We start from the raw sequence: 26,392 nt of genomic DNA on the forward strand, positions 1-26,392 counted from the left end.
ATATACATATACACATGAATCAAGCCATACTATATATACATTAAGGTTAGTGTACTCTACCACACATATGTTACACCTCAATACAAAACTTTTAAATATAATAATACTCTGTAGTCATTGACTCAGAAAGATGGCCAGCATCAAGGGGAAAGGTAGCTACAGACAAACAGGACTCATATGACCCTATTTATGCAAAATCGTCTACACATATGCATTTCACTTGCAGATGACTTCAAAACTATATGAACTAAAATTTATGAGAGTACTTTGTGTACACCAAGCATTGGCCTAAGCACTTTTTTACATCATTTCATCCTCACAACCGTCTTATGAGGTTGGGACCATTACTGGCCCCACTTTACAGATGAGAAGACCGAGGCACAGAGAGATTAGGTAACTTGATTGAAGTCAACTAAGTAAGTGGCAGGGTGGGATCTGAACTTAGGCCTTATGGCACCAGTGCCCATGCTCTTATGTAAACCCTGACCACAACCTGACCACAGCCCCTGAGGCTGCACACAGACTGGTCCCTGTCACCCCCCTCATGCTTTAACTCATCCTCCCTCCTCATCCCAACATTCCAGGCTTCTCCTCTTCCTTTCTCTTCCCTGAAAACACCACTGCCTTCACACTGCAGGGTTTGAACATTTGCTGTTCTCTCCACTAGGAATGTCTTCTCATCCCTCCCGTCTCAGCCCAAGTGTCACCTCCTCCAGGCACCTTCCGGACCCCCAGCCTGGGCTGAGACCTCTCATTTGCATCCATCATTCCCAGGACTCTCCCCTGTGGACCTCACCACTGTTCTACCTGCTTTTTGAGTCCCCTGAGAGTGGGGAAGTGTCTGTTTCACTCAGATCCAGGTCCCCTCTGCCCACTGTAGGGCCTGGCGTGGATTGGGCACTCAACAAATATTTGCTGAAGGAATGAATAAGTGAATGAATGAATCCACCTGCCAGGTCAGATCGACTTGGAGGGGCCTCTGGAAGGCTGACATCAAAATGTCGACGATGGTCACCACAGGGAGGTGGATTCCGGGGAATTTTTACTCTCATTTTTGTACTTTGGGGTTTATCTGGCTGGATAGTGTTCCTGGGGGCAGATATCATCTTCCAACCCCTCAGCACTTCCCCTGTCTGCGGGACCCCCGTCTGCCACCCTCCTTGACCCCTACAGAGTTCTCCCAGCTCTGCCTGCAGCCCCAGTGGGCGGTGTATTAATAAACGGAGGGAGAAGGTCACCCAGCTTGCAAGCTCCGAGCGGAGCCGTCCTTGACCCAGGTGCACATGAAATGCGCTGGGGGCGGGGGAGGTCGGGCGAGGGGGGGAGGGGGGTGGAGCCGCTTCACCGAGCGCTGAGCACGTGTGAGCTATTTCTGATTCCCACCTGGCCGGGCACAGTGCATCTGCCGCAGGAAGCCGCAGGAAACGGGGCTGCCCGGCAGGTAGAACCGCTGGCCAGCTACCCTGCACACTCATCACACCAGACCTGGCCACTGACCTACTGAAAACCGTCCCTTAGCTCTCCAGCACCCAGGGTCGGGGGGTGGTGGGGGAAGGGGAGGGCAAGACCCTCCACCTGGCATTTGCGGCTCAGCAAGGTCCCCGCCCACCTTCCTGCTCTCCACTCTCCCAAGTGCAGCCGGGTCCTCACTCAACTCCTGGCTTTTGCACGTGCTGTTCCCTCTACCAGGAATGCCCGCTCGGCCCCAGTAGTCGGCTCGCTCCCACTTAACCTGTGGGTCTCAGCTTGGAAAACTCCTCCAAGAAACCTTCACTGATCATCCCCCCAGCCCTTGTCCCAGCGCTGCCTGCTATCACAACACAGATCCCGATGACCTGGTGGCCTGTGATCCCCCTCCCAGCCTGTGATGTGGCCACCTTGTGGGTCCTCCACAGTCATCTCCATGTCCCAGAGTCCAGCAAGTAAGTGGCCCATAGCAGACACGAATCCACGTTTGCTGACTGACTACAAGAGGGAGAAAGTGCTCCAGGTACTGAGAGGGACAGAGGAAGTCGGGGGCAGGGGAGCGGGAGAGGAGCCAGTGATTGAATGTGGCTGTGACCTGGAGGCCGAGGGTAGAGAGGTGTGGTCCTGGGGGGTGGGGCGGCATCCACAGTCAGCTGCAACCCGTCTGATGGGCTTGCCCTCCTCTAGCCAGCCGGCCCCAGAGCTCCAGGTACCAGGTGTGGCTGCCCGCAGGCCCCGCCTCCCCAGCCCTGACAGGCGCAGTGGACATGGAATCTGTACAGAACAGAGTGTTCTGTCTAAATATATCTAATCCCAACACAGGACACACAGGGAGGGAGTGGGGGGCACGGTGGGCCTGAGTGCTGGGAGAGCCTCACTCACTCGCCCAGCCCACGGCCCCTGCCCCGGCAGGGGGAAATCCACCCTGGGGCCCAGGGCCAGGGGCGGGCCTGGGTGGGCTTTTCCAAGCAGGGTTCCCAATGCCTGACCTCCCCAAAAGCAGCTGCCTTGAATGTGGGCCACGCACAAACCAGGCCAGCAGAGGAGGGACCTGGGGGAGGGCGACACGGAGCTGGGGGAAGAGGCCTTGGTCCCAGGCAGTCCAGACTCTCCCCACCACCTTGTAACAAAGGCACAGAGAGGGAGGCAACTCCAACAGGGTCACATGGGGGTCTGGGGGCAGTGAGGGGTGGAGAACCCAAGTGTCTTGGCTCCCAGCCACCGAGGGCTTCTAGAATTCTCTTCAGCTTCTCCCAACGATCTTTCAGAGTGGGATAGCAGAAAGAGCACTGGGTTCAGAGTCAAGAGGCTGTGGTTCGGGACTTCCCTGGCGGTCCAGTGGTTTAGGACTCCGTGCTTCCACTGCAGGGAGCCTGGGTTTGATCCCTGGTCGGGGAACTAAGATCCCGCATGCCGCATGGCACGGCCAAAGCATAAATAAATAAATAAAAAATGTTTAAAAAGAGGCTGTGGTTCAGCCCCGTCTCTACCACTGAGGCCCTCAGGCAAGTCCTCTCTGGGCCCGTTTCCCCATCTGTAAAATGGCCATAAGCACGCATCCCTGTGTGTGCAGGCACTCGGCACGTAGGAGTGTCCACTTCTTGGCCCTCCCTTCCAAGCTGGTCTCATTGGGAGCCCGGGCCAACCTTCTGTGAGCTGGTCTGCACTGGGGTGTGGGGAAGGAACGCCAGAAGCCTCCAGAGTGTGTGTGTGCGTAGGGGGGAGTCATGAGAGAACACACCAGCATCAGCTGCTTTTTCTTGACCACCTGCTATGTGCCAGGCCCCGTCCTAGGTACTGGGTTGGCCAAAAAGCTCGTTTGCGTTTTTCCATAACATCTTACGTCACCTCAACGTCACACCAAGCCTCCAAGGCAGGCAGGGACGTGTTATCCCACGGGGAAGAGATGGGGAAACTGAGGCTCCGAGAGGTTTCTGTGACCTGCTGAAGGTCACACAGCTGGTGAGGAGAGCCAGACTCGAACTCGAGCCAACCCTCAGAGTCGGCTCACTTCCTCCTGTGGGTGCAAGAGCTCACTGGTGGCCACGCAGGGAGGTCCGCCCGTGGCTCCAGAAAGCCTCCCAGGGTCCTCAGGGATGAGGCAGTCGCCACCTTTCCACTCAGTCTTGCTCTTTCAATTAAAAACAAAAGCAGAAAAAAAAAAAAAAAACCTGTTTACTGAAACAGCTGGACATCAACACTCGCTGCTTCATTCTTAAACAGGCACTAAGGCCCCACACAGCCGAGCCCACCTCCCGGCCCTCAGCCGCTCTCACCCTAGGCAGGATGGCGCAGAGCCTGGATGCCGAGGACAGCTGGTCTGGGTTCAAATCCTGGCTCTACCGGCTGCTGGCTGGGAGACCTTCGGATTGTCACTCTCCCTCTCTGTGCCTCATCTCCCCACCTGTGAGAGGACAGTGGGTCCCCTGACCCAGTGTCACTGGGTGTACTGGAGAGACGGCCAAGGCCAAGTTCTGGCCCACGTCCCACAGGAAACAGCCAGCATCACTCTGGTTTAACCTATCACTGATGACAGGGTAAGATTCCCTAAAAAAAGATCCCCAGATTCCCTCAGAGTGGCTCCTGGAGATAGAATGTGTGTGTGTGAGAGAGAGATCATAAATGTTTATTATCATTTTAAGCCATTAAGTTTTGGGATAATTTGTTATGCAGCACCAGATAACTAACACAGAGGGTCAGCCTTGAGAGGGGGTAGAGGAGAGGGCAGAGAGCAACTGGGGGCTGGTTCCAGAGGGTGCAATTTATGTCTCCCAGGCTGGGCATGCAGGGGTGCCTTCCTCTCATGCCTCCCCCCGACCTCAGCCTTCCCTCTATGGCTGCTTCCTATGACTGTTTATAGACACAAGTACAGATCAGAAAGAACTCCTCTAACCCACAGAGCCTACCATGCGCCAGCTCAAAGCTAAAGGCTTTTGGACTTCCCTGGTGGCACAGTGGTTAAGAATCCACCTGCCAATGCAGGAGACGGGTTCGATCCCTGGTCCCAGAAGATCCCACATGCCGCGGAGCAACTAAGCCCTTGCGCCACAACTACTGAGCCTGCGCTCTAGAGCCCGCGCGCCACAACTACTGAGCCCACACACCACAACTATTGAAGCCCGCGCGCCTAGAGCCCGTGCTCCGCAACAAGAGAAGCCACCGCAACGGGAAGCCCGCGCACTGCAACGAAGAGTAGCCCCCACTCGCCACCAACTAGAGAAAGCCCGCGCGCAGCAACGAAGACCCAACGCAGCCAAAAATAAAAATTAATTAATTAATTAATTAAATTAAATTTAAAAAGATAAAGGCTTTCACATATCAGTTTTCATTAAATTCTTTATTATGCCCAGTGCCTAGAATAATACCTGGCACATAATAGGTGTTGGTATTACTCTGTATGGACTGGGCAGCAGTGATAAATAGACCCCAAATTTCAGGGGCTTAAAGAACAAGAACTGTACTCCTTTCAAACAGTTGGGCTTCTCCCCAGGTTGGCAGAAAACAGCCCTGGTGGGTCCACAAGCTAAAAGAGGGAGACCAATCAGCAAGCTTCCCACTTGCTCAGCCCCTGGGCACCCCCATGGCGCCCCAGATGGGCTCATGCAGCCACCGCCCCCACTCCTGGTTGGGGAGGAGAGGCGCGAGGGGCCACAGTGGGATGTACGGGCTGGGCTCTGGTCTGAGGCACTTGCCACGTGACCTGGGCTTGACCTGGACATTTCTCTGGGACAGGAGCCTGAGGGGGCACAGGCTGCACCTGGTCACTGGGCGCAACAGTGCTTGGCTGACACCTGTGAGCTGTGCACCTACTGTGTGCCAGGCCTCAGGCTGGGCACGGCTAGGGGAACCAAGAGGCACCAGCCTGGCCCCTGCCTGGAGGGCAGGCGTGACCCACGTGGGACGAGGATGAGGCCTAAGCTGAGTGGGAAATAACAAACAGGAGCTCCTGAGCAGAGACTCTGGGGAAGGGTTTTCCAGGCAGAGGGAGGCTGGGGGCCAGGGGACATGGCGTGCTCTGGGGGTCCCAAGTCCTTCAGCTGATCCGTAGGTGAGGGTGTGACAGGCGCAGGCGACAGAGGCATGGACTGCTCAGGGCTCTGGGCCGTGACAGGGTGTAAGGGGCCGGGTGTGGTTCTGGATCCATCTCTTTGCCTGTGTGTGGAGGGTATACGGGCAGGAGACCTGGGGGAGGGCCGGGACAGGCATCTTGACGAGAGGCCACGACGTGCTGAAGTCAAAAGATGCCTGAGAAGGGGACATGGGGCAGGGAAGGAGCCCAACTTCTGCTTCGTAGCCAAACCCCTAGTCCCACCCCAAGGGCTCCATGCCTAAGGCTGCCTCCCCTCCCCCAGTCTCCAGGAATGGCCTTGTCATTTATCAAACGCAGCCTGGCAAATGGTTCCTGGAAGCCTCGGGGCTGCTGGCTGTGCGGTGGTGCCCCTGCCCACCCCCCCACCCCCCAAACGGGCTGCCGGCTGCCTCTGCCCCTGCCCCGTCCAGTGGCAGCAGAGGGTGAGGACACACCGGGTCAGCAGTCGGTCGGCTTTGGCCTCAGCCTCACCAGGCAGGCAGATGGCCAACGCTCCGTGCCAGTGCCGGGAAGGCCTGAGGCGTGGCCGGCCAGGAGAACACTGTGGGTCTGCCCTGCTCCGGAACCTTCTGTGGCTCCCCAGTTTCTCTCAGTGGGAAGCACCCTTGCAGGGGGAGCCCAAGAGGCTGGGAGGAGGGGCCCAGCTCCACTCTGACTTGCTGCAGAGCCTCAGGCAAGTCACTCAAACGACCTGAGCTGGACTCAGTGAGAGCCAAAAGCTTTCCCCAGGACCCCTCAGGGATCCAACCCACATCCGGCCAAGTTTCGAGCCCCACCTGGACAGGCTGCTTCACTTCTCTGAGCCTCAGTTTCACTGTACATCAGCAGTGCACTGTGTGCTCCTCCAGGCCCTGACTGCCCCTCACATCGAGCTCCTCCAAGCTCCCTCCAGGCTTGAGACCCTCACGCTCCCCATGCTGCCCCCAGGTCAGGGCCTTTGCACCAGTTAACTCCCACTTGCAGCTCTCAGCTTGAGTGTCACCTCCCTGGGCAGCCCTCCCGGACCGCCCCAGTCTAGGGCAGATCTCCGTGTGCTTCTCTGCAGCAGCCGCGCCTGTCACTGATGTGCGTTCACATTCATCTGGGAGGCTAGGTTATGACCGCTGGCCTCCCAAGAGGATTGTGGGCCCCAGAAGGCTGGGACCGGGGGCTCAGTTCACTGATATGTACCTGGCACCTGCTCTGGGCACAGAGCAGGCACCTACCATGTTGTCTGTTGAATGAATACTTAGAAAAAGAAAGGGAGAAAGGGAAGGGAAGTCCAGAGGGATGATAATATCTATCTCCCAGTGTTAGGAGGATCTGACAATATGCAAAAGGCCTGGCCTGAGCGAAGGTAACGTCACACCAGCCCCACACACCCAAACATACACATATCGCACACAGGGGTGGGAAGGGGCCCACGGGCAGCCATACCTCCCTTTCCATGCCCACACCCTCCCCGAGTGCCCTGATGAACCAGACAGACAAGGGTCAGATGCACAGACTGGCAGAGGTGGGTCTGGCCCCATGACCCACCAAGACCACCAGGCTGCCCAGAGCCAACCAGCCTCCGTCCCCGCCCACTCTGTCCCTGGAAGGCCCTGCACACTCCCAGTCCTCCAGGAATCTCTCACACCCCAAAGGTGGCAGGTTTCCCCCCACTACCCAGGAGAGGCATGAGACACTAACACCTTCTCCCTGCCATCTCACCTCAGCTTCGAGGATCGGAGCTGCAGCTCAGAAAATTCCCAGCACAGCCAGGTGAGGGCCCAGAGATGGGCCGGGGCAGCCTCAACCCCTCCTACCCCATCCCACTCCTACTGCACAGATGGAGAAACTGAGACCCAGAGAGGGCATGGCGGTGGGGGGGGGGCGGTCATGGTCACCAGGCTGGCCTCTTGCCTGGGACTTGCCTGCCTTCTCACCTGGATGCCTGAGTCACACAGACCTGGCTTGAGATCCTCCCTCTACCCGTACCAGCTGTACAGCCTCAGTATCCTCGGAGATAAGATGGGGATGATCACAGCACCTTGCCCCCTTCACTGCGGGGTGCACACGTGGAGAACAGAGGTGGCAGAGGGCCCTGTCCTCCCACAGCAGGCCGAGTCCAGCCAGGACACCTCCCGAGAGCCATCACTGCAAAGCTGCCTGCTCAGATCCAGTGTCCCAAAGCCCGGCTCTCACAGTGCACCCTGCCCAGAAAAGATAGGCAACCATGCCAGGGTCACACAGCAAGACCCCAGCATGCAGAGACTTGAACTTGGGCCCTGTTCAGCTGAAACTCCAGCCCCGAGCCTCCCACCCCAAAGCGGATCTGGCAGAGCCAAGGAGGTGCCAGGGCTTGGCGGCAGCCGGAGGAGGGAGGGAGGCAGGCAGGCAGGCAGCTGGAGGTGGTGGGAAGAACCTTTTTTTCCCCTGTCTTTAGCAAACTCGGGTCCCCGTTTCCAAGCTGCGCTCCAGAGCCCTCAGTTGCTGCGTCACTGCACGCAGTCAGCCCGCAGTGGGCGGAAGGGGAGGCTCCCTCCCTCTGGCAGGGGCTGGGGGGCAGGGGGGTGGTGGGGAGCCAGGCAGAGGGTCAGGGGTGAGGACAGTGAAGGCTCCCTGACTGCTCCCGGAGGGAAGCCCAGCTGGATTCACCCCTGGAATCACAGAAGGCTGAGCTGGGAGAGCCTCGGAGACTTAACCCCTAGTGTCCCACAAATAGATGGAGACTATGAGGCTCAGAGAGGGGCTGGGATTCAGTCGGTGACACACAGCAGCGAGCTAGCTCATCATTTGAATTCCAAACCCCTATCTCCTAGCAACCGCAAAGCAAAAGCCTCCTGGACCCACCTCTGTCACCACGGGCTCATCTGTCACTGCAGAAAGAAATGTCTGAACTAGAGGCCTAGTTCTCACTCCCCGGCCCTGGCACCTGGAATCACAGAGACCCCCACCTGCACGATCACAAGCACCTCAGCGGGGCGTGGTTCTGAGCGCCTGTCGTGGGGCGCAGCACAGTGCTAGGTACACAGCAGGGGCTCAATAAGTGGTCTTGTACTCCATTTATGTGCCAGGATGCTGGCCCCATTTCTATATTGTCAAAGACAGAACCCGCCCACATCATGTGTTTTCTAAAGATGACCCCCTCGTGTACCAAATGTCGCTTTAGCCACTTTTGAAGTAAACTCCGGGAGACGGATCACCCGCACAGGCCTTCTTACGCTGAAGAGAGGAATACAAATGCTGTGTCTGCTTTCTGCCTTCTCAGGAGCACCCGCACCCCTGTGACTGGGCCCTGGGGGCTGCGGTGTCTGTGTGAGATGGGTCTGCCCCGTCACTGGACGGCTCCAGGAACCAAGCGCTTTGTTCTCCCTCTGTTCTGCAGTCATGGTCACTTCTCAGGACCCATGTCACCTCCCCGTCCCCCCCGGAAGCCGGGGAGATGGTCCACCTACCGGAACTGTGTGTTAGTGGCAACTAAAGGAGCTGGGACAGGCCACGGCTCTCTTACTAACAGCATGCTTCCCCCGGGGCCTCCAGCAGGGCCTGGGAGGTGAGGCGCTGCTGAGTGAGTGACCAGTGACATCAGGCGCTCTCAGACCAGGCTGAGCTCCACCTGCAGTGTATGTCCAGGTGCCCTCAAACCAGGATCTGGGTCTGCCACCCACATTTGATTCCCACGGCCTAATACCCGCCTTCCATGCCCTCCACCCATCACTTCTGTTGAGCAAATGGGAGCTTTAGAATTTCCATAACACAGGGCTAAGACTAGACTCTAAACTCTAACCCACCTGGATTCAAATCCTGGTGCCACCACTTCACCAGCTGTGGGGCATTGGACAACCTACTATAGCTCTCTTTGCCCCAGTTTCCTCGTCTGTAAAGTGGGGAGAGTAATCATAGGGTGGGATGGGACAAAAGGAGGGGCTGGATTTACGGTGCTCAGAGGCGGTGCTCACTCAACAGAGGGTCCAGCACTGTGCATGGCTCCTAGGCGACGGTCACTGATGCTCTGTGGCATGAATGGGTGTTAGTCAATGATCCGTTGTCATTACTATTATCATCATCAACACCGGCAGGGATCCCCAAGCCTGGTTTTGCAACTAGCCCTGCTATAGGGTGTAGCAAAAATTTCCAAACAAAATTTGCTTCCATTCATTTTTGAAAAGGCCACGTCAGACAGCTCGGCAAGAAGGAGGCGGCATTGCGAAACCCAGCACAGAGGGATCTGGGCCCCGCTCCTCGGCTCGGGAAATGATCTGCGATCCGTGAGCAAGGGGGCCCTCGGAGCCGGCACCCCCAGGGCTCGGTCCAGGGGACTCCTGGACTCCTGGGTTTATCCCCACTCTCTGAGTGACCCTGAGCAGCCACCCAACTGCTCTGAGCCTCAGTTTCCTCATCTGTCAAATGGAGACAATTTCTGTTTTTATGCGTACCCCTCCCTGGGGGTGGTTAGAAGGTGAGGGGATTAAATGTGTTCTGCAAACTGTAGAGTATCGCACACACCCTACAGGCCTCAGTCCTGGTCTGGGGCAACCCAGAAGACACTGTGGAGTGGGTGTGGGAGCAGAACAGGCTCCACCCCCCACCCCCCCAGAGGCCACAACAAAAGAAAATCTAGTCACCTGAGTTTTAAAGGGTTCCCCCCACAAGAGTCTGATGAAGAGGGGAGTGGGCTTGTGTTTGGTGCAACACAGGAAGCCCCTCCTTAGTGAGAGCCTTTCCCAAAGAGGGTGGAGTGACAGTTTGCACGGCAGGGGCCCCCTCCCAGCTGAGCCGGCCTCCACACTCCCTTAACCATCAGGATCCTCCATCAGAAGGAACTTCGGAGCCTCACGCCCAGCCCCTCAAAGCCACCAAGCCCCAATGTGGGACAGCCCTCCTCACGCGCAAAGAAGAGGCAGGGCCCCTGAGGACTCCCTTCCCGGGATGTCAGGATCACAGACTCCAGACTGTGGGTAGACGCAAGGCCCCTCTGAGTTCACCAGGCCCTAGCTTTCACTTTACTAAGGCAGTCCAGAGAGGGGACATGTCTCATCCAAGAGCACACAGCAAGGCAGCAACAAGGCTCCTGGCACAGGCTGGACACCCACCATGACAGTACATTGCCCACCTCCATGGCCAGCCTGCTCAGGAGGCCCCCTCCTCCTAGAAGGACACATACCCACGCCAACCCCAAGCCTGCCCAGCACTTGGCTGCCTCCTTGCCTCTAACCATGCAGTTCTCTCAGCCAGCAGTGCCCTTCCCCGCCATTCTCCATCGACCCAAATCCCTCGAATCCTCCAGAACCCACCCCAGATCCAGTGTGTGTCCTCCAGGAAGCACTCCCTGCAGGCCCTAACTAGTGGCCCCTTCCCAGCACTCGAGCAGCCCCAGCCTCCATCCCTGAGAGGGGCCTGGCAGATGACTAGAGTTTACAGAGCAGGGCCCTGTGGGGGGCCTCTGGGTCCCCATGCCTGGCACAGGGGTGGGCACTCAGCAGGCCTCAGGAAGCACTGGTGGCCCAAAGACAGAATGGAGGATGAGGAACTGGAGAGGTGAAGGAGCTGGTGGCCTAGTGAAAGAAAGAAGGGATGAACCAGTAAATAGGTGATGATGTGAGCAGGTGAACTGATTCAGGAATAAATGCCTGGCAAGATGGGCACAGACACACCACCGAAGATGTAGGGTCTTGCCCAAGTGCGGCCCCTCACCCTCATGGAGAGCCTCTGGGGGCTCCTAGATGTACTGGGATTTTAGAGGCCACAGGCCCATCAGAGCCCAGCCAAATGCCTCTAGGTTTGCAGACCCAGCTGGAGGCCAGGAACCCACAGGGATGGTCAAGGTGGCGACTGGGACTGGCCAAGGGTCCCACCATACCCCACCACCCAGTCCTTGACTGAGAATGGCCTAGACCTGTCCTCAGCCCCAGGGGAATGGCATGAAGAGGCAGGCATAACCCTGGCCCTCCCCACACCAACCACACTGAGCGACATCCAATAATAAGGAACGGTGACTGGGTCAGTGAAGGCAGAGGTCCGTGGGGCTGTAAAGGTGGTGACAGGGACACACCTGGCCTGGGTACCAAGGAAAGCTTTTTTCTGGAGACCTGGATGATTAGTAGTAGTTAAGTAGGAAAATGAGGGGAAGGAAGGCAGGAGGTTCAGGCAGAGGAATCAGCATGTGCAAAGGCCCTGAGGCTGGAGGGAACCTGGCCTGTTCCAGGAACTGAAAGCAGGCTAGGGGGATCGGAGCCAAAAGGTGGCGGGGAGGGGGGCAGCGGTGCAAGATGTGGCTAGAGGAGTAGCGAGTTGAGGAAGGAGGCTGGGCTTCATCCTGGGAGCCGTGGGCATTTACTGAGTACTTACTGTGTGCTTAAAAAAAAATCTGCATTCGTGATTTTATGAATTCACATTCCAGAATGTTTAAGTGAAAGTGTTTAAATGCACTGTAATCAGACAGTGCTATTTTTTAATGATTTTTTGAATGAATGAATGAATGAATCAATCAATCAATCACAGATGTATAGGAGGGTAGAGACCACCCGCCCCCACCACACAGAGTGCACTATACAATTCCTCAGGGCCTCCCATCACGGAGGAACGCTGGCACTGATGAAGCCAGTGGCCCATAAACCACACAAGAACCTAACGAGATGCCAGTGGGTGCCCCCGGTACATCCAGTACGTCACTGAGTCTTCTGAAAGCTCCAAAGTACACAATCTATCCTTAGTTTCCAAGTGCTGCACAGCCTGTCTTCAAAAACACCAACTCAGCTGCCAGGCAGCCTCGCGCTCAGGGCACAGCCCTCAAACCCACAGCTCCATAGCAAGGCTGGCACTAGCGGGATGCTGCCCCGGGTCCCACGTAACAGCCGTCCATCAGCCCGCTCCACCCCACACTTCCTCTCCAGTCTGGACCTTGCCTTCCGTCCCCAGTGCCCAACACAGACCACCTCCCCCTGACAAAACAGGGGCTCCTCGAGGGTGGGGACCACATCAGGCCATCACATGTCCCCAGCGCCTTGCACAGGCCTAGCCTGGCCTCTGATGGATGAATGAGGGGCGGGTGCCAGGGACACCACACACAAGCACACTCGCTGAAGTCCAGCGGCCGTCTCTCAGCTCCAGGAGGACCCAGGAGCCCTGGCGCACCCCTGCCACGGCGCAGGCACGAGCACACACGCCTGCCCCACGTGCACAGCCAGTGTCTCCAGGAGCTGCTGGGAATACAATTGGCATCTGCCGCCGACTGGCTGCCAACAGCCCAGTTCCGGGGCCTGGCGGTGGCTCCCGACTCCAGCTACCAACGGGCTAGCCGGCTCTGCGGCCCCACCCAGTCCTGGTGCCCACAGGAGTCTGGCTCCGGCCCCTCAGGCCACCCTGGGGCCAGGCAGCCCACAGTCCCCCCTGTGGGACAGAAACTGGGCTCCTCCAACAGCCTCTCTGGGACGGTCCTGTACAATCTCGCTTCACCACCTCTGGCCTGGCAGAAGACACAGCCCCCTCCCACCAGCGAAGGCCCAGAGGTAGAGGGAGCCAGGACCCCAGGGAACTGGGCTGGGCCGGGAGGTGCAACCGGGTAGAGCCAGGCCAGCCCAGCCTCCCTTGAGGCTGGGGACTGCAGCCCCCTCCCCCTCTGTCATTTCCACTTCCAGGCAGGTGTGGGTGCAGGAACCCTCCCCCCATTAGCCCTGCTTTCCAAGCTTGAAGCTTCCCATTCTAGGGGCACCTCCTCCGCCCCCTCATCCCCCAACTGGTCTTCCCCATCCCATAAGCCCTTCCCCTATTTCATTTTTTTCCCCACATCAACAGTCTCTGGCAGCCCCTCTGCAACACAGGCAGCACCGAGGAAGAAGGGAGAAGGGAGAGGGACGAAGGGATAGAGGAATGGAAGGATGGAGGGGGACTGGAGGCATTAGGTTTGGTCGAAAGAGGCCAGAGGCCATCACATGTCCAGGTAGCACATATCCCCTCCCAGCAGGCCAGGCACATCTGAACCCAGCTGGCCTCTCGGGCCACCTGGTCCACCCACCACCCGCTCTGAACACGATCCCCCTTTCACCGTGGGGCGCCGCACGTGGGGGCCTCCAGTAGCCATGTGAGCACCCCCCCCCAGCCCAGGTGCCCAGGTCAGCCCGGCCCCTCCCGGGTACGCAAACAGGGAGGGGGCGCTATGCAGCGGGGGTGGGGGGGTGGCCCCTGCCCCCTCCCCAGATGCCAGGTCCGGGGAAAGAGCTCGGGAAGGGGGTAGCCGGCCGGGCAGGCTCCCGGGGCTACTGAGGCGGGATCGGAAGCAACTGGGTTGAATGGAGGAATGCCCGGGCCGGCCGGCCGGCAGAACCCTCCGTCTCCTTAGCTCCAAGGTTGGTGGGCAGGGGAGGGGTCTACCTGACCCCCCTGTCCACCCTGCTGATGGAGGGTTGGGCCGGAGGAGAGGCTTTCCAGCTTTGGCAACCGGTTGACAAGGGGGAGTCCGCGGGAAAAAGAGGTGGAATGGGGGCCCGGCCCCGGATAGAGGGTTCCGGGCCCAGCGCCACCGCCCCCCGGCTTCAGGGTCGGGGGAGACCTAGATTGGGGGATCCCACCCAGAGAAGGGGGCTTCCCAGCCGCAGAGCCGCCCCCTCGGTTCTGGGGCTCAGAAGACAGAACTGGCAGGGGGAGGGGGCTTTTCTGCGCCAGCGCCGCCCCTCGGTTTAGGGAGGTCTGTCCGAGAGGAGACCGGATTTGGGGGTCTTGAAGAGGGACGGGGCGCACCGGCCCCGGAAAGGGGGTCCCGGCTACCGCGCGCCACCCCCGCGCCCTCACCTGCGCCCGGCGCCCCGGCCGCCTCCGGCCCGCTCGACCGCTGCGCTGCGCCGCCGCCGCCGCCGCTCAGGTCCGCTTGCAGGTCCTCTCGCCTAGGCCCCGGCCCCGGCCCCGGCCCCGGCCCGCGGGCGCCCCATGCCTCTCCTCTGACCGGCGCGGCGCCCCAGATGCGGCTGCGGGAGGAGGAGCCGCGCGGCCCCGGCTCCCCGAGAGCGGCGGGGAGGGGGCGGGGGGCGGGGGGCGGGGAGAGGCGCGCGGGGGAGGGGGCCGCGCGGCTGCGCCCAAAACCAGGCGCGGATGCAGCCACCGGCCCGGGGCTGGGGGTGGGGGGGCGCCGTTTCCAACGCCCACCCCCACTCACGCCCCCGCAACCCCGGTGGGGAGGGGGAGGGTCTCCGCAGCCGGCGACGCTGGGTCGCGCGCGAGCCGGAAGGGCGCTTGGAGATCCCTGGTTGGCCGCCCAGAGAGTGCAGGCTACTGGCACAAGGTCACACAGCGCGGGCTGCGGTAGCGTGGGAACCTGGAACTCCAGGCTGCAGAGTGGGTCAGCGGGAACGTAGGTGGACGAGCGCCGGCCCCGTGGAGCAGAGAAACTGAGGCCCACAGAGGACGAGATTGGTCTGGGCCATACCGTGCGAGTCAGGAGGCCCTTGGGATTCGAACCTAGGGGTCCTGCCGCTGGGAACGTGTGCCCCCTCCTGGTGACCTGTTTCTTACAGAAACCTCTCCCTGGTGTCTTCTTGCCTATGGCAGCACGGGGGTTAAAGACAATCCCTGAAGTCGGATGGACCGGGCAGAGTACCCATCCTACCTCTCCTGAGGCTCTGAGATCAGAGATGAGAGACTGTTCTTTTGGAGCCCCAGTTTCTTCACCTAAAATGGGAACAACACTAGTATAGTATCCCCAACTGGGATCGAGGAAACAAGGAGATAATGGATGTTAAACTCCTTGCTGGTGCCTGGCATTCAGTAAGTGTCAAATGAATGTGTTCACTCTCCCTGGCTCCCACATCTCCCAAGAATGCCAGTTGAATGCAGAGTCAAAATGGTGTTAAAGGTTGGCATTCAAGGCTCCTTACAAGCTCTTTTTCTGGCTTGATCCACTGCCCACCCACCCTGCCTCATCCTCATCCCAGAAACGTCTGTTCCAGTGCTTCTCTGCCTTTCCCTGTGTCTGCAATGCCTTCCCACCATCTCTACCCGGCAAACTCCTATTCATCCATCAAAGCCCTGAGCAATCAGTCACATATCCCAGTTTCTCACACTCCCTAGCTGCCCATCCATGCCTCCCTTCTCCTTTCCCACTGCCTGGTCTAGGTTTGTCTCTGTCTTCATGGGCTCTGACAACTGTGGTGAGAGGATATCACTCAGAAGAGATGACACCATGAGGTCATGTTCCTTGGAGGAGGCAGCTTTAGTAGGGCCTGGAAGGAGAAGTGAGTCTGGAGTTCCAGGGGGAGGAAGGAGAGTGTGTGGCAGGCAAAGAGGTGGTTTATGTTTGGGCAGAGTGTCAATAGGGCCACAGAGAATGTGCCGCCTGGAGCAGTTGGGAAGACCTTATTGTCTGAGCTGGGAGCCAGCAAGAGCCGAGGGCTGGGCAGTGACCTGGCAACATATGGTCAGGTTGAAGATGAGCAGGCTTTGCCCTGGAGAACACCTCACACAGGGGTCCCAGGAGACTTGTACAAGGATGTTCATAGCAGCGTCATGTGTAATAGTGGAAAGTTGGACACAGCCTAGCTATCCATCAAGCAGAGATGGGGTAAATAGTGATGAACTCAAGCAGTGGGAAAGCTCTCCACACCATGATCTTCAAAATAGGTGAATGCAAGCCTCATGCGTCCATGAAAAGAAATCTCAGAAAAACACACTGTTGATGCAATTCGTGAAAATTCAGAGTTGTACACTTATGATTCGTGTACTCTTTGTATGAATTTTATACTTCAATACAATAAAAAAAATTTTTAATACATCATTGGATGAAAAAAGCAAATTGCAGATGGAAGACACAGTTTGATGCCAGATATATAAAGTTTGAAAACCCACAATACTATATATTGTTTAGGGACACATGCATATGTAATATAAGTGTATTACATAAAAACACACATGGCAGTAATAAAGAGCAAATTCAAGAGAGTAGTGACCCAGAGGGAGAAAGGGAAGGGAATGTAATGGGGCTTCAATTACACTTGAAATGGTTTATTTCTTAAGCTGGGTGGTGGGTACATGGGTGTTTGTTATGCTGTTCTCTAGACTTTGTTGTGAACATGAAATATTCATAATGTAATAATGCTTTTTTTTAAAATTAAAAATAATTCTTTATTTATTTGTCTGCACTGGGTCTTAGTTGCAGCATATGGGATCTAGTTCCCTGACCAGGGATCAAACCCAGGCCCCCTGCATTGGGAGCGCAGAGTCTTAACCACTGGACCACCAGGGAAGTCCCTGCTTTTTTTTTTTTTTTTTTTTTTTTAGAAAGTCAGGAGATGCCTGGGAAGGCAATGGGGAGCCACTGTTGGTTCTTGAGTGGGGTTGTGACATGGTCAGTGGACTGGAAGGGGCAAGACTAGAAAAGCAAGGTCGTGGGGAGGCTGGTGTGACAGTCCAGGGGACAGGTGTGAAGGCCTGAGGGGGGACAGAGACAGAGTTACGGGGAGAAGGAAAAGGATGGGAGAGATTTAGAGGAATAAACAACTGGTGTGCTTAGGCAAGCGTCACAAACTTAAATGCTCACAGAGCCCAGGCAGGTCATTAAGCAGGCGGTGAGCATGGAGGTGTGGGGACTGTGACACATGGTCTGGCAGGGGCAGCCCCTACTCAGCACCAGCTGATTGTTGCCATGTAGAAAAAGAGGCCCAGTGGGGTTACATCTTGTTTTTTTGAAGATAAATCAGCAATTCCGATTTTTTAAAATACAAAATTTTTCAGATTTTTTAAAATACAAAATTTTCCAAATTTTAAATCATGGAACTAAGTTGAAAAAAAAAAAAATCAAAACTCTGTGGGGGCCAAGCCATAAGGTTTGCGATCTCTTTGGTGAGGAAGAGCCTCCAGGAGATGAAATGAAGGGACAGTGACACCAAGTTTTCCTGCCAGTGAGGCTGAAGAGGCTCACAGCCTGAGCAGCAGTCGTGGAGGGCTTCCTGGAAGAACTGACACCGGGCAGTGAAGGGGGAAGTTGTTTCAGGCTGAGAGAATAGCAAGTGCAAAGGCAGGAGTAGAGCTGAGTGAGCCCAGAAGAGCATTTCACAGGGCATTTCACAGAAGGGAAACATGGCCGGTAAACACGAGTTGCCTGACCTCATTAGTCATCAGGGAGAGGTAAGTCCAGACAGTGATGAATTGCCACTTTATTCCCATTCGACTGGCAAAAATGAGAAAGTCTGACAATACCAAGTGTGGGTAAAGATGTAGATCAGTGCAGCTCTCTGTACTGCAACACCACTGTGACCCAGCAAATCCACTCCTGGATACGTGTGCCCAAGAGAACCCTGCACACGTAGCCTGGGCCAATGCTTCTCGAACTTTAGTGTTCATAGGAATCCCCCAGGGATCTTGTTCAAAGGCAGGTTCTGATTCGGCAGGTCTAGGGCAGGGCTGAGGAGTCTACATTTCTAACAAGTTTCCAGGTGATGCCGACCCTGGAACACAACACATTTTTGAAGAGCATTAGGAGAAATACGGATGAATATCCACGGCAGCACTGTTCGTAAGATCAGAAAACCTGAAAACAATCCAATTATCAATTGACGAGAGAAGGAACAAATAAATAAATTGTGGTATAGTCACACACAGCCCTTGAAATGAATGAATCGCAACTACACACAACATGGATGAATTCTCACCACGTGGCATTGAGGTTTTTTTTTTAAGACAACATTCTATACAGTATACTGTTTAAAATAATAAGTAAAAACAAATAAATTGTTTAGGCATTCATACATGTAAGAAGACTAAAATCAAAGAAACTAGGGAAGGATAAACTCAAAATTCAGAATATTAGTGACCTCTGGCAGAGAGCTGGGAGATGGGATGGGCTGGAGCACAGAAATGGATGTCAGATTTTGTTTCTGTTCTAGTTCTTGGGGCGGGGGTGGGTGGGTAGGGGACAGTGGTTCACAGGCACATATGTTGTGTTTTATAGTGTATTGTATTGTATTATATACACAGGGCCGTGCATGGACCAATCCTGAGATTGTGTCATGAGCCAAGGATGCTGTTAACTCAATCATGAGTCCCTGAGGTCCGTATTTAAAAAGAGAGAGAGAAACTCATAGAGACAGAGACTCAAAGAGAGATGGAGAGACTGAGAGAGACGGGGAGAGTTGAGGACAGGCATGGTCCATTTGGGAACGTGTGTTCTAACCCAAGCACAGCACAGAGCGGTCAGGGCTCTGAAGGGAACGGAAGTTGTGGGACTGTGGGATGTTTGCCTGACCCAGCCAGGGTCCAGAAAGGGGTTATCATGGGGAAGAGGCTGTAGCAGCCTGGGTGTCAGATTCTCTTCTGACTCCTGCCATCAGGCCACCAGCTCAGACCATGCAGAGCCACAGACTTCAAGAAAGACCCTAGGAGAGGACAGAATGACTCAAACCAAGTGGAGAGAGTCCAGTTGGCAGCAGGTAACCTCCAGCCTTGGGTAAAGACCAGCTCTGGTAATGACTAGATCCGAGTGGTAACCACATCTAGCTAATGATGAGTCTTGGCTTGTGACCAAACCAGATAATGTCCATATCCGTCAAGATCAGATCTAGGGATGCCTGGCCCCAACACTGCTCTGCAGGTCAACGAGGCATCTGGTCAGCCTTGGTCAGCCCCTGGGGGAAATGGAGAGGGAGGAAAATCCCAGGGGCCCTGCAGGCAGTGAGGGTTGGCCTCTTTCTCCTCACCCTACTGCATGCGATGAACTCTCTCTCCCCTACACAGCCCTTGGGGCTGGCCCCGCCTCCCCATTGCTCTGTCTTTGCCCTGGCTCAGCCTCTGCATCCCCTGACTGGACCACTCCAGCCTCCTCCCAGGACTTCTGCTCCGGTCTCTCCCTTTCCAATACATCCTCCACACCAGCCTCAGAGAGAACTTTCTATAAAACAGATGTGTCCCTCCCTTGCTCAGAACTCTGCATTGGCTCCCCACCACCTGGGGTGAAAGTTTGAACTGGTATGCAGCATTAGCCTGGTATTCAAAACTCTTCACCATTTGTCTTTTGTACCCTCTCCTAATTCAATTCTGGTCAAATCCCATGACTCAGGTACAGGCTCTGCAGTTTCTCCCAAAGACAAGCTGTTTCACACCTCAGCCTATGCAGGTCCTTCTACCCGGAATGCCTCTCCCCCATTGGATACTCATCTTTTGAAATTCGACTCAGATGTCACCTACTCTGGGGAAACCTTCCCTAACTTCTACGCCCCATTCCCCATTCCCAGTTTGTCACCCCAAATACTTTATTTTTCCCCCTTGGTATTACCAAGCATTTCTTTCTTTCTTTCTTCTTTAGCTTTACTGAGGTATAATCGACAAATAAAAATTGTATATATTTAAGGTGTACAACTTGATGTTTTGATATATGCATATATGGTGGAATGACCGCCACAATCAAGTTTATTAACATGTCCACACCTCACATAGTTACCTTTTTTTTCTTCTGGTGAGAACACTTAAGATGACACTCTTAGCACATTTCAAGTATACAATACAGTATTGTTAACTGTAGACTCCCCAGATGCTTTATGATTGCAAAGACACACCATGTCTCAAACACCTTATAACAAATGGTTTTGCCACCCACCTTGGGGTCCAGCAGCAGACGAGGTGGACAGCTCCCAGACACTGGTCCACTGGAGGCACCCAACAGCTCTCTCCAATTCTTCTGCCTGATGGCTTTTTTTAAATAATTGAAGTATAGTTGATTTACAATATTGTGTTAGTTTTGGATATATGGCAAAGTGATTCAGTGATATGTATATTCTTTTTCAGATTATTTTCCATTATAGGTTATTACAAGATACAGAATATAGTTCCCTGTGCTGTACAGTAACTTCTAGCTGTTTATCTATTTTATATATAGTAGTGAGTATCTGTTAATTCCATACTCAGAATCTATCCCTCCCTTTCCCCTTTGGTAACCGTAAGTTTGTTTTCTATGTCTGTGAGACTGTTTCTGTTTTGTAAATAAGCTCATTTGTGTTATTTTTTTAGATTCCACATATAAGTGATATCATATAATATTTGTCTTTCTTTGTCTGACTTACTTCACTGAGTATGATCATCTCTAAGTCCATCCGTGTTGCTGCAAATGGCATTATTTCATTCTTTCTTATGGCTGAGTAGTATTCCATTGTATATATGTACCACATCTTCTTTATCCATTCATCTGTTGTTGGGCACGTGAAGGTAGCTTCCATGTCTTAGCTGTTGTAAACAGACAGCATTTTCTGAAGTCACAAGAGCTCAAGCACAGGACAACTTGGAAATGCAGCGGAGTTAATGCCCTTAGGAGCATCCTTCCATCATGGGCTCAGGAATCAGTGGGTAAATGCTCCTCCTTCAGGGAACCAGTTCTGAGGCATCTTCTCCACTGTTCCTCGGAAGGTCCCCAGCAGGATGGCATTCCAGTGGCCATGTGCTAATGCACACTTTATTGACTTTCTCTCCTCTCCTGTCTCACTCTCCAGACTCCCTCCCTCCCACTTCCTAGGACCACCTCCCAAATGAACTACCTGTGCTCAAGTCACTGTCTCAGGGGCTGCTGCTTTTGGGGGGAATGCAAAGTAAAACATACCTGTTTGCTTCCATCTCTTACATAAAACTGGATATAGCTCCTTGACGTCTGAGGCCACATTGAATTCACCTCAAATTGTGGCCAGCAATCTGGGTTCACATGTTGCTGCTTGCATTGTGTGACCTTGACCAAGTCACTTCCTTGAAGACAGAGGCTCAGCAAAAGTAAGTAGGAGATTCCCAGACCGTTAATGAAATATATCCCAGGGTCGAAGGGGGGGCGGAATGTAGGACTTCACTCTTCCTTCTCTTTTCCTATGTTTTCCAATTTTTTTGAGTATTCACATATTCCTTTGCTTTGTTTTGCTTTGTCTTGATGGTGTGGAAGGAGTGTGACCTCTGGACTGAGCAAGCCTGGGTTCAGATCTTGGCTCTGTCACGTACTAGCTGTGACTAGGCAAGTCACTCAACCTCACTGGGCCTCAGTTTCCACATCTGGAAAATGGACATAAGCATGAGCACCTACTTTGCAGGGTGGTTGTGACTTTTATGATAGAAGCTCGTTGTAAACCACAGAGTAAATTGCAAGCCTGGGTTATTGTTGTCCCTGGGGCTGGCATCAAGCCTGGCATCGAGGAGGTGCCTGGGAAATGTCTGGAGAACAAAAGGAGTGAAGCTAGTAGTGGAGCCCCAGGGTGTTCCTCATCTTGTTCATTCATTCATTCCATGCTCACTGATACCACTTGGGCCAAGCCCTATGCTGGGCACCGGGGATACACAGTTGTAGGAGGAATGTCTCTGGTCTCAGGAGCCTTGCCAGCTCCGGGGGAGACCCAAGAAAACCCACCATTCCCAGAGGGGCTCTGACCAACTGTCGGGGGAGTGTGGGAAGATGTCCGGGAAGAGGTAACTCCCAAGTTGTGCAGGACTTAGTCTGATGAGCAAAGGAAGGACAGAGTGTACATTCCAGCAAGTGGGGACAATGTACACTAAGGCCTGGAGGCCAGGCCGGGCCCTTGCAAGCCACTGTGGGCAGCTCCTTGGGGCTGAAGTCTCAGAGTTCAAAGATGAAGCCAGAATGCAGCCAGGGCTGGATCATCACAACCTTGAAGTCCTCTGAGGAATCAGGATTTTCAACTGAAGGTGGTGAGGAGCTATGAAAAATGAGGACAAGACTGGGAAAGAATCTTTGACTTCCTTTGTGAACCAGGACAACTCCTTTTGCCTCTCAGAGCCTCAGCTTCCTCATCTGTACACTGGGGGGAAAAATACCACAACAAGGATGTTCTGAGGAGGGCTTGAAATGAAGTGTGCTCAGGGCCTGGCTGAGGAAGGCGCTCCATTCATTCATATGAATGGAATGAATGGATGAGTGAGCAAACGAATGAATGAATTTCTGCCAGGTGCCTTCCCTCACACTAGTCTCAGCCTGGAACGCAGCCTCCTCCCCGCAATCCTACCTTCTCCCTGCCCTAGCCCACTCAGTGGGGCCTGCTACTTGCCCACAGGCCAAGAGACGAGGGTGGGGACTTTTCTAGGGTCATCAAGTGAGTCAAAAGCACAGCCAGGTCCAGGGTTCTGTCCCTTCTCTGTGACACCAGAAAGGCTTTTTCTCTGCCCCTCAACATAGATTCACCTCCAGGGCCAGTCCTGGTGCTTTTTGGGACGGGAGGTGCTTGGGTTCCACCGTCTCCTTAAAGGGCCAGACCACCTGCCTCAGCCTCCCAGATGCCCGAGCTACCATCTGCTCCCACCAGAGCCTTAGCTCTTTTCCTTAAATAGTTCCTCTCGTCTCCTTGGAGACATCTCTCACATGGAAGAAAGGAAGGGAGGGAGGGAGGGACGGAGGGAGGAGGACGAGTTGGGTCCCATTTCCTGAGTACCTACTGTGTGTCGGCTCTGACCCTCATCACACCCCTTTGACCTGGGGATCCCCCCCATCCCTTTTCAGATGAGGAACTGAGGCATGGAGACCGGTGATCACAGGCCCCAAATTTCAGAGCAAGTAAGAGCACAGCCAGGATTTGAACCCGGGTCTGTAGGGTTCAAAACCTAAAGCCTGTGTGACATAAGGGGAAGGTGCATTTGTGCTGCCCTTACCCCATGTCCGAATGCCCTGGACAGGGCACTACCTATCCCCCCAAGTCACCCTCCCTTACATGACCAATTCAGAAACACTTACGGGCACCTGTCATATGTTAGGCCCTGGGCCACACGCAGAATAGGAAGAGTATCTCAGATGTGAATGGAACAAAGTCTTCTCCCTTGAAATAGAGTGTAGGGGGAGTGGGATGGACAGAAGGACATTTATTTCCTGTTCATACACCAAAAGCTTCGGAGGGACCATTTCAGCTGATCCTCTGAATACCACAGTTAAGAGGATTTAAGAACCCCATTTTTCAGAAAGGAAACTGAGGCCCAAAGAAGTTAATTCACTTATCCAAGGATATACAGGGAGAAAGTGGTGGAACCAGGATAAAGTCCCAGATTATGCTAAAACTTGCTGGAATGGCCCCCCGAGACCTGAACAAAGTGCTGCTGTGAGGTTGGGAAGGAGTGGTAGCTGGCAGCTCAAGGACCCTTGAGTGGAGGGGGAGAAATGAAAGGACGTGGACAGATGGGTCTCAGCCCCTTTCTGGCCTCAGTCCTCTTGAGCCGGCCCCAAGGCTGACATCACCAGGGTGTCTGACACCACCAGCTCAAGCAAAGAGGTGACCAGATCCCACCTTAGTATCTAGTGAATCCCACTCAAAGCATCTCATAGACATACCTCACCCCGTGGATATCTGGTCAACCCTAAACCCTTGTGTCCTAAACCCTAAACCAGCCCATCTGGTTGATCACACTAGACTAAATCTTGGGTTTAAGAGACAACTCTCACATCTGATGGTTCAGCCTAGGGGAGGAGAGGCTATTTCCAAAGATTTCTGGCAAAAGTGGGATCATTGTCATATCAAAATGCCTGCATGCTGTGTGTACACCTTTCACTCTCCTACTCTGCAGTGCACTACAGGGGCTGTGACAACCCCCACAGCAGGCAAGGAAAGAAGGGAGGAAATGCTGGGTGGAGGGACTGGCATGAACAAAAGGCAGGAGGCACAGGGGATTCAGGGAAAAGCAAACAGTTGAGTGCGGGTGCGTGTGGAGAGCAGCAGAGCTGAGGCCAGAGCAGGGGTTTGATCAGGAAAGACTTTGAGTACCAGGTGAACAGCTCAGACTTCATCTGGGAGGCAAAGAGGTGCTGTTACAGGGTTTAGAGGACAGGGAAGATGTGATCCAATGTTGTTTAATCGTGGCCAGTGTAGAGGATGGCCATCAAGAGAGCGTGAGACTGGAGGCAGGGAGGCTAGTGCCGAGGCCACTGCAACCATCCAGAGAAGTGATGGGCCTAGACTAGGCTGCAGCTGCGGAAAGGGAGAGGAAGGAGATAGTCAGGAGAGATGTCAGAGACAGAATCAAGAGTTGTTGCTGATGGATCCTGATGTGGGGCGACGGGAGGGGAGGAGGCAAAAATGAGGCTCAGGTTTCTGGTGTGAGCTGCTGATAGGACAGCCTTGAGAGGCGAGTACTGGGCAAAAGGCAAACGGGAGGAAGGCCACATGGGCACCCGGGTCACGTGAGGGATCTCAGGGCACATGGAGCTGCTCCTCCTGCGGGCTCCGTAGTTTACAGTTTTCAAAGGGCTGTCGATCCACAGACTCCCTGGAAGCCACCGCCCGCCAACAACCTGTGAGGCCAACCCCATTTCTCTCGGAGAGAAAATTCAAGGCTCAGAGAGCAGCAGTGACTGATCCAAGTGGGTGATGGAGCTAGCTCTTCTGCCTTCCATACCCAGGCCTTTCTCCTGCACCCAAGGGGCCTCCCAGTCACCAGAGGTTTGTAAGGAGATGTCCAGAGAAATGGGAAATCAGGGGAGAGGCTGGGGCTGGAGACAGAGAGAGGGAAGGCATGGAGTAGACAAAGTCACTCACGGAGAGGGCATCGAGAGAGACAAGAAAATCACCTGGGCAGAACCTTAAGAATCGGCAACCTTCAAGAGTTGAGCAGAGTGAAGACTGCTGCCACGTCCTGCCCCCAGGCCACCGCGCACGGCCGTGTGTCACGCACCAGGACTTGCTTCAGACAAGTAAGCTCTCCCATTCATCAAACCAGGGATCGAACCCATGCCCCCTGCAGTGGAAGCACGGAGTCTTAACCACTGGACTGCTGGAGAAGTCCTTGGAGGTCCACTTTAAATTAAAATTCTCAGCTTGAATTTTTTTTTTTTTTGATGTCTCTGTTGCTGACTCTGGGCTCGCTCTTTGGTCTTGAAGCTGGGCAAGCACAGGCCTTGTAGGCCTGTGGGGTGCAGCCCAAGAGGTGCACATAAACGACCATCTTCCAGAGCCCATCTAGGAGGGATGAGAAACCGACAGTCTGGGTATCCCTACATGCAGAACCCAGCTCCTGCCTACGTTCCAGCTCATCTTGCCTGGCCTCCTCATCCGTCGGTGGGGCTGTGGCCTCCTCAGCGGCAGGTGGGGCTCCCAGCCAACAGAGCAGCAGTGAAAACTCTCACGCAGCATCTCCAGAGACCCTCTGGGCTTCAATCAACAGCCCAGGCCTTCCAGCCAAAGCTGATCGTAAAATGTGACAGGATTTTTCTAGAAATGACAAGATGCTGTACATGGAGAGTTGGATGTTACTTGGTTCCTCTATTAGAAACAGTTCGGTTACCTTATTGTGAAAGTGAGTCCTACAGTATTTCAGCAAAAGGTATTCATGGCAAAAATAAAAGAGTTGCGCAGAAGAGGCTAAAATGATGTGAGCAGAGAAGCAGAAGAAAGACCAAGAGACTGCTGGGGGGCCGAACTGGGGAAGGCCATGCTTCCAGGAGAAAGTGGCCAACAGTGTTGTGAAGTGAGGACTGTTTTTCCTGCGCTGCCCACACCTTGGGGGCTGGGGCAAATCTCCAAGGAGACTGTGACTGTACTTCAGTACTGTGGAGTGCTGGACAAAGGTCAAGGGTAATTGTTCTGGTCCTGGCTCTGCCACCACCTCTCCAGGTGACCTTGGACAAATCCCTTTCTCTCTCGAGACCCCTGTTTCTCTCTCTATCTAACAAGAGGGCTCCAGTTTCTGGAAGCATTCCTTTATTTGTTCAACTAATTCAAGAAATATTTACTGAGAACCTGCTACGTGTCAGACACTGTCCTAGGAATTTGGGAGACTTCAGTAAACGAAAAAGATAACGGTCCAGCCTTCCTAGAGCATAGGGGACTTGTCAATAAGCAAAAAACATAATGCAAGACATGATACAGTTTATTAGGTGATTATAAGTTTTATGAAAAAAGGAAGAGAAAGGTAGATATGGGTAAGAGGAGT

At 54.4% G+C, this 26,392-nt stretch overlaps 1 protein-coding gene across 3 annotated transcripts in view; it reads right to left on the reverse strand.

The window, feature by feature from the left end:
• Positions 1 to 16,309: 16,309 nt before the first annotated feature.
• AAR2 (AAR2 splicing factor) overlaps positions 16,310 to 26,392 on the reverse strand; it is a 67,004-nt gene continuing 56,921 nt past the window's right edge. For 2 of the 3 annotated variants that reach the window (XM_060123564.1, XM_060123563.1), the window contains one exon: positions 16,310 to 17,952. In XM_060123564.1, coding sequence (XP_059979547.1) covers positions 17,926 to 17,952 — 27 coding nt within the window. In that variant the 3' untranslated portion in view covers positions 16,310 to 17,925. Of the gene's footprint in view, positions 17,953 to 20,096; positions 20,189 to 26,392 lie in introns of all 3 variants that reach the window. The other variant, XR_009535421.1, reaches the window with a different exon arrangement.

The sequence above is a fragment of the Lagenorhynchus albirostris genome, chromosome 15 (assembly GCF_949774975.1).
Source record: "Lagenorhynchus albirostris chromosome 15, mLagAlb1.1, whole genome shotgun sequence".
Lineage (NCBI taxonomy): Eukaryota > Metazoa > Chordata > Mammalia > Artiodactyla > Delphinidae > Lagenorhynchus > Lagenorhynchus albirostris.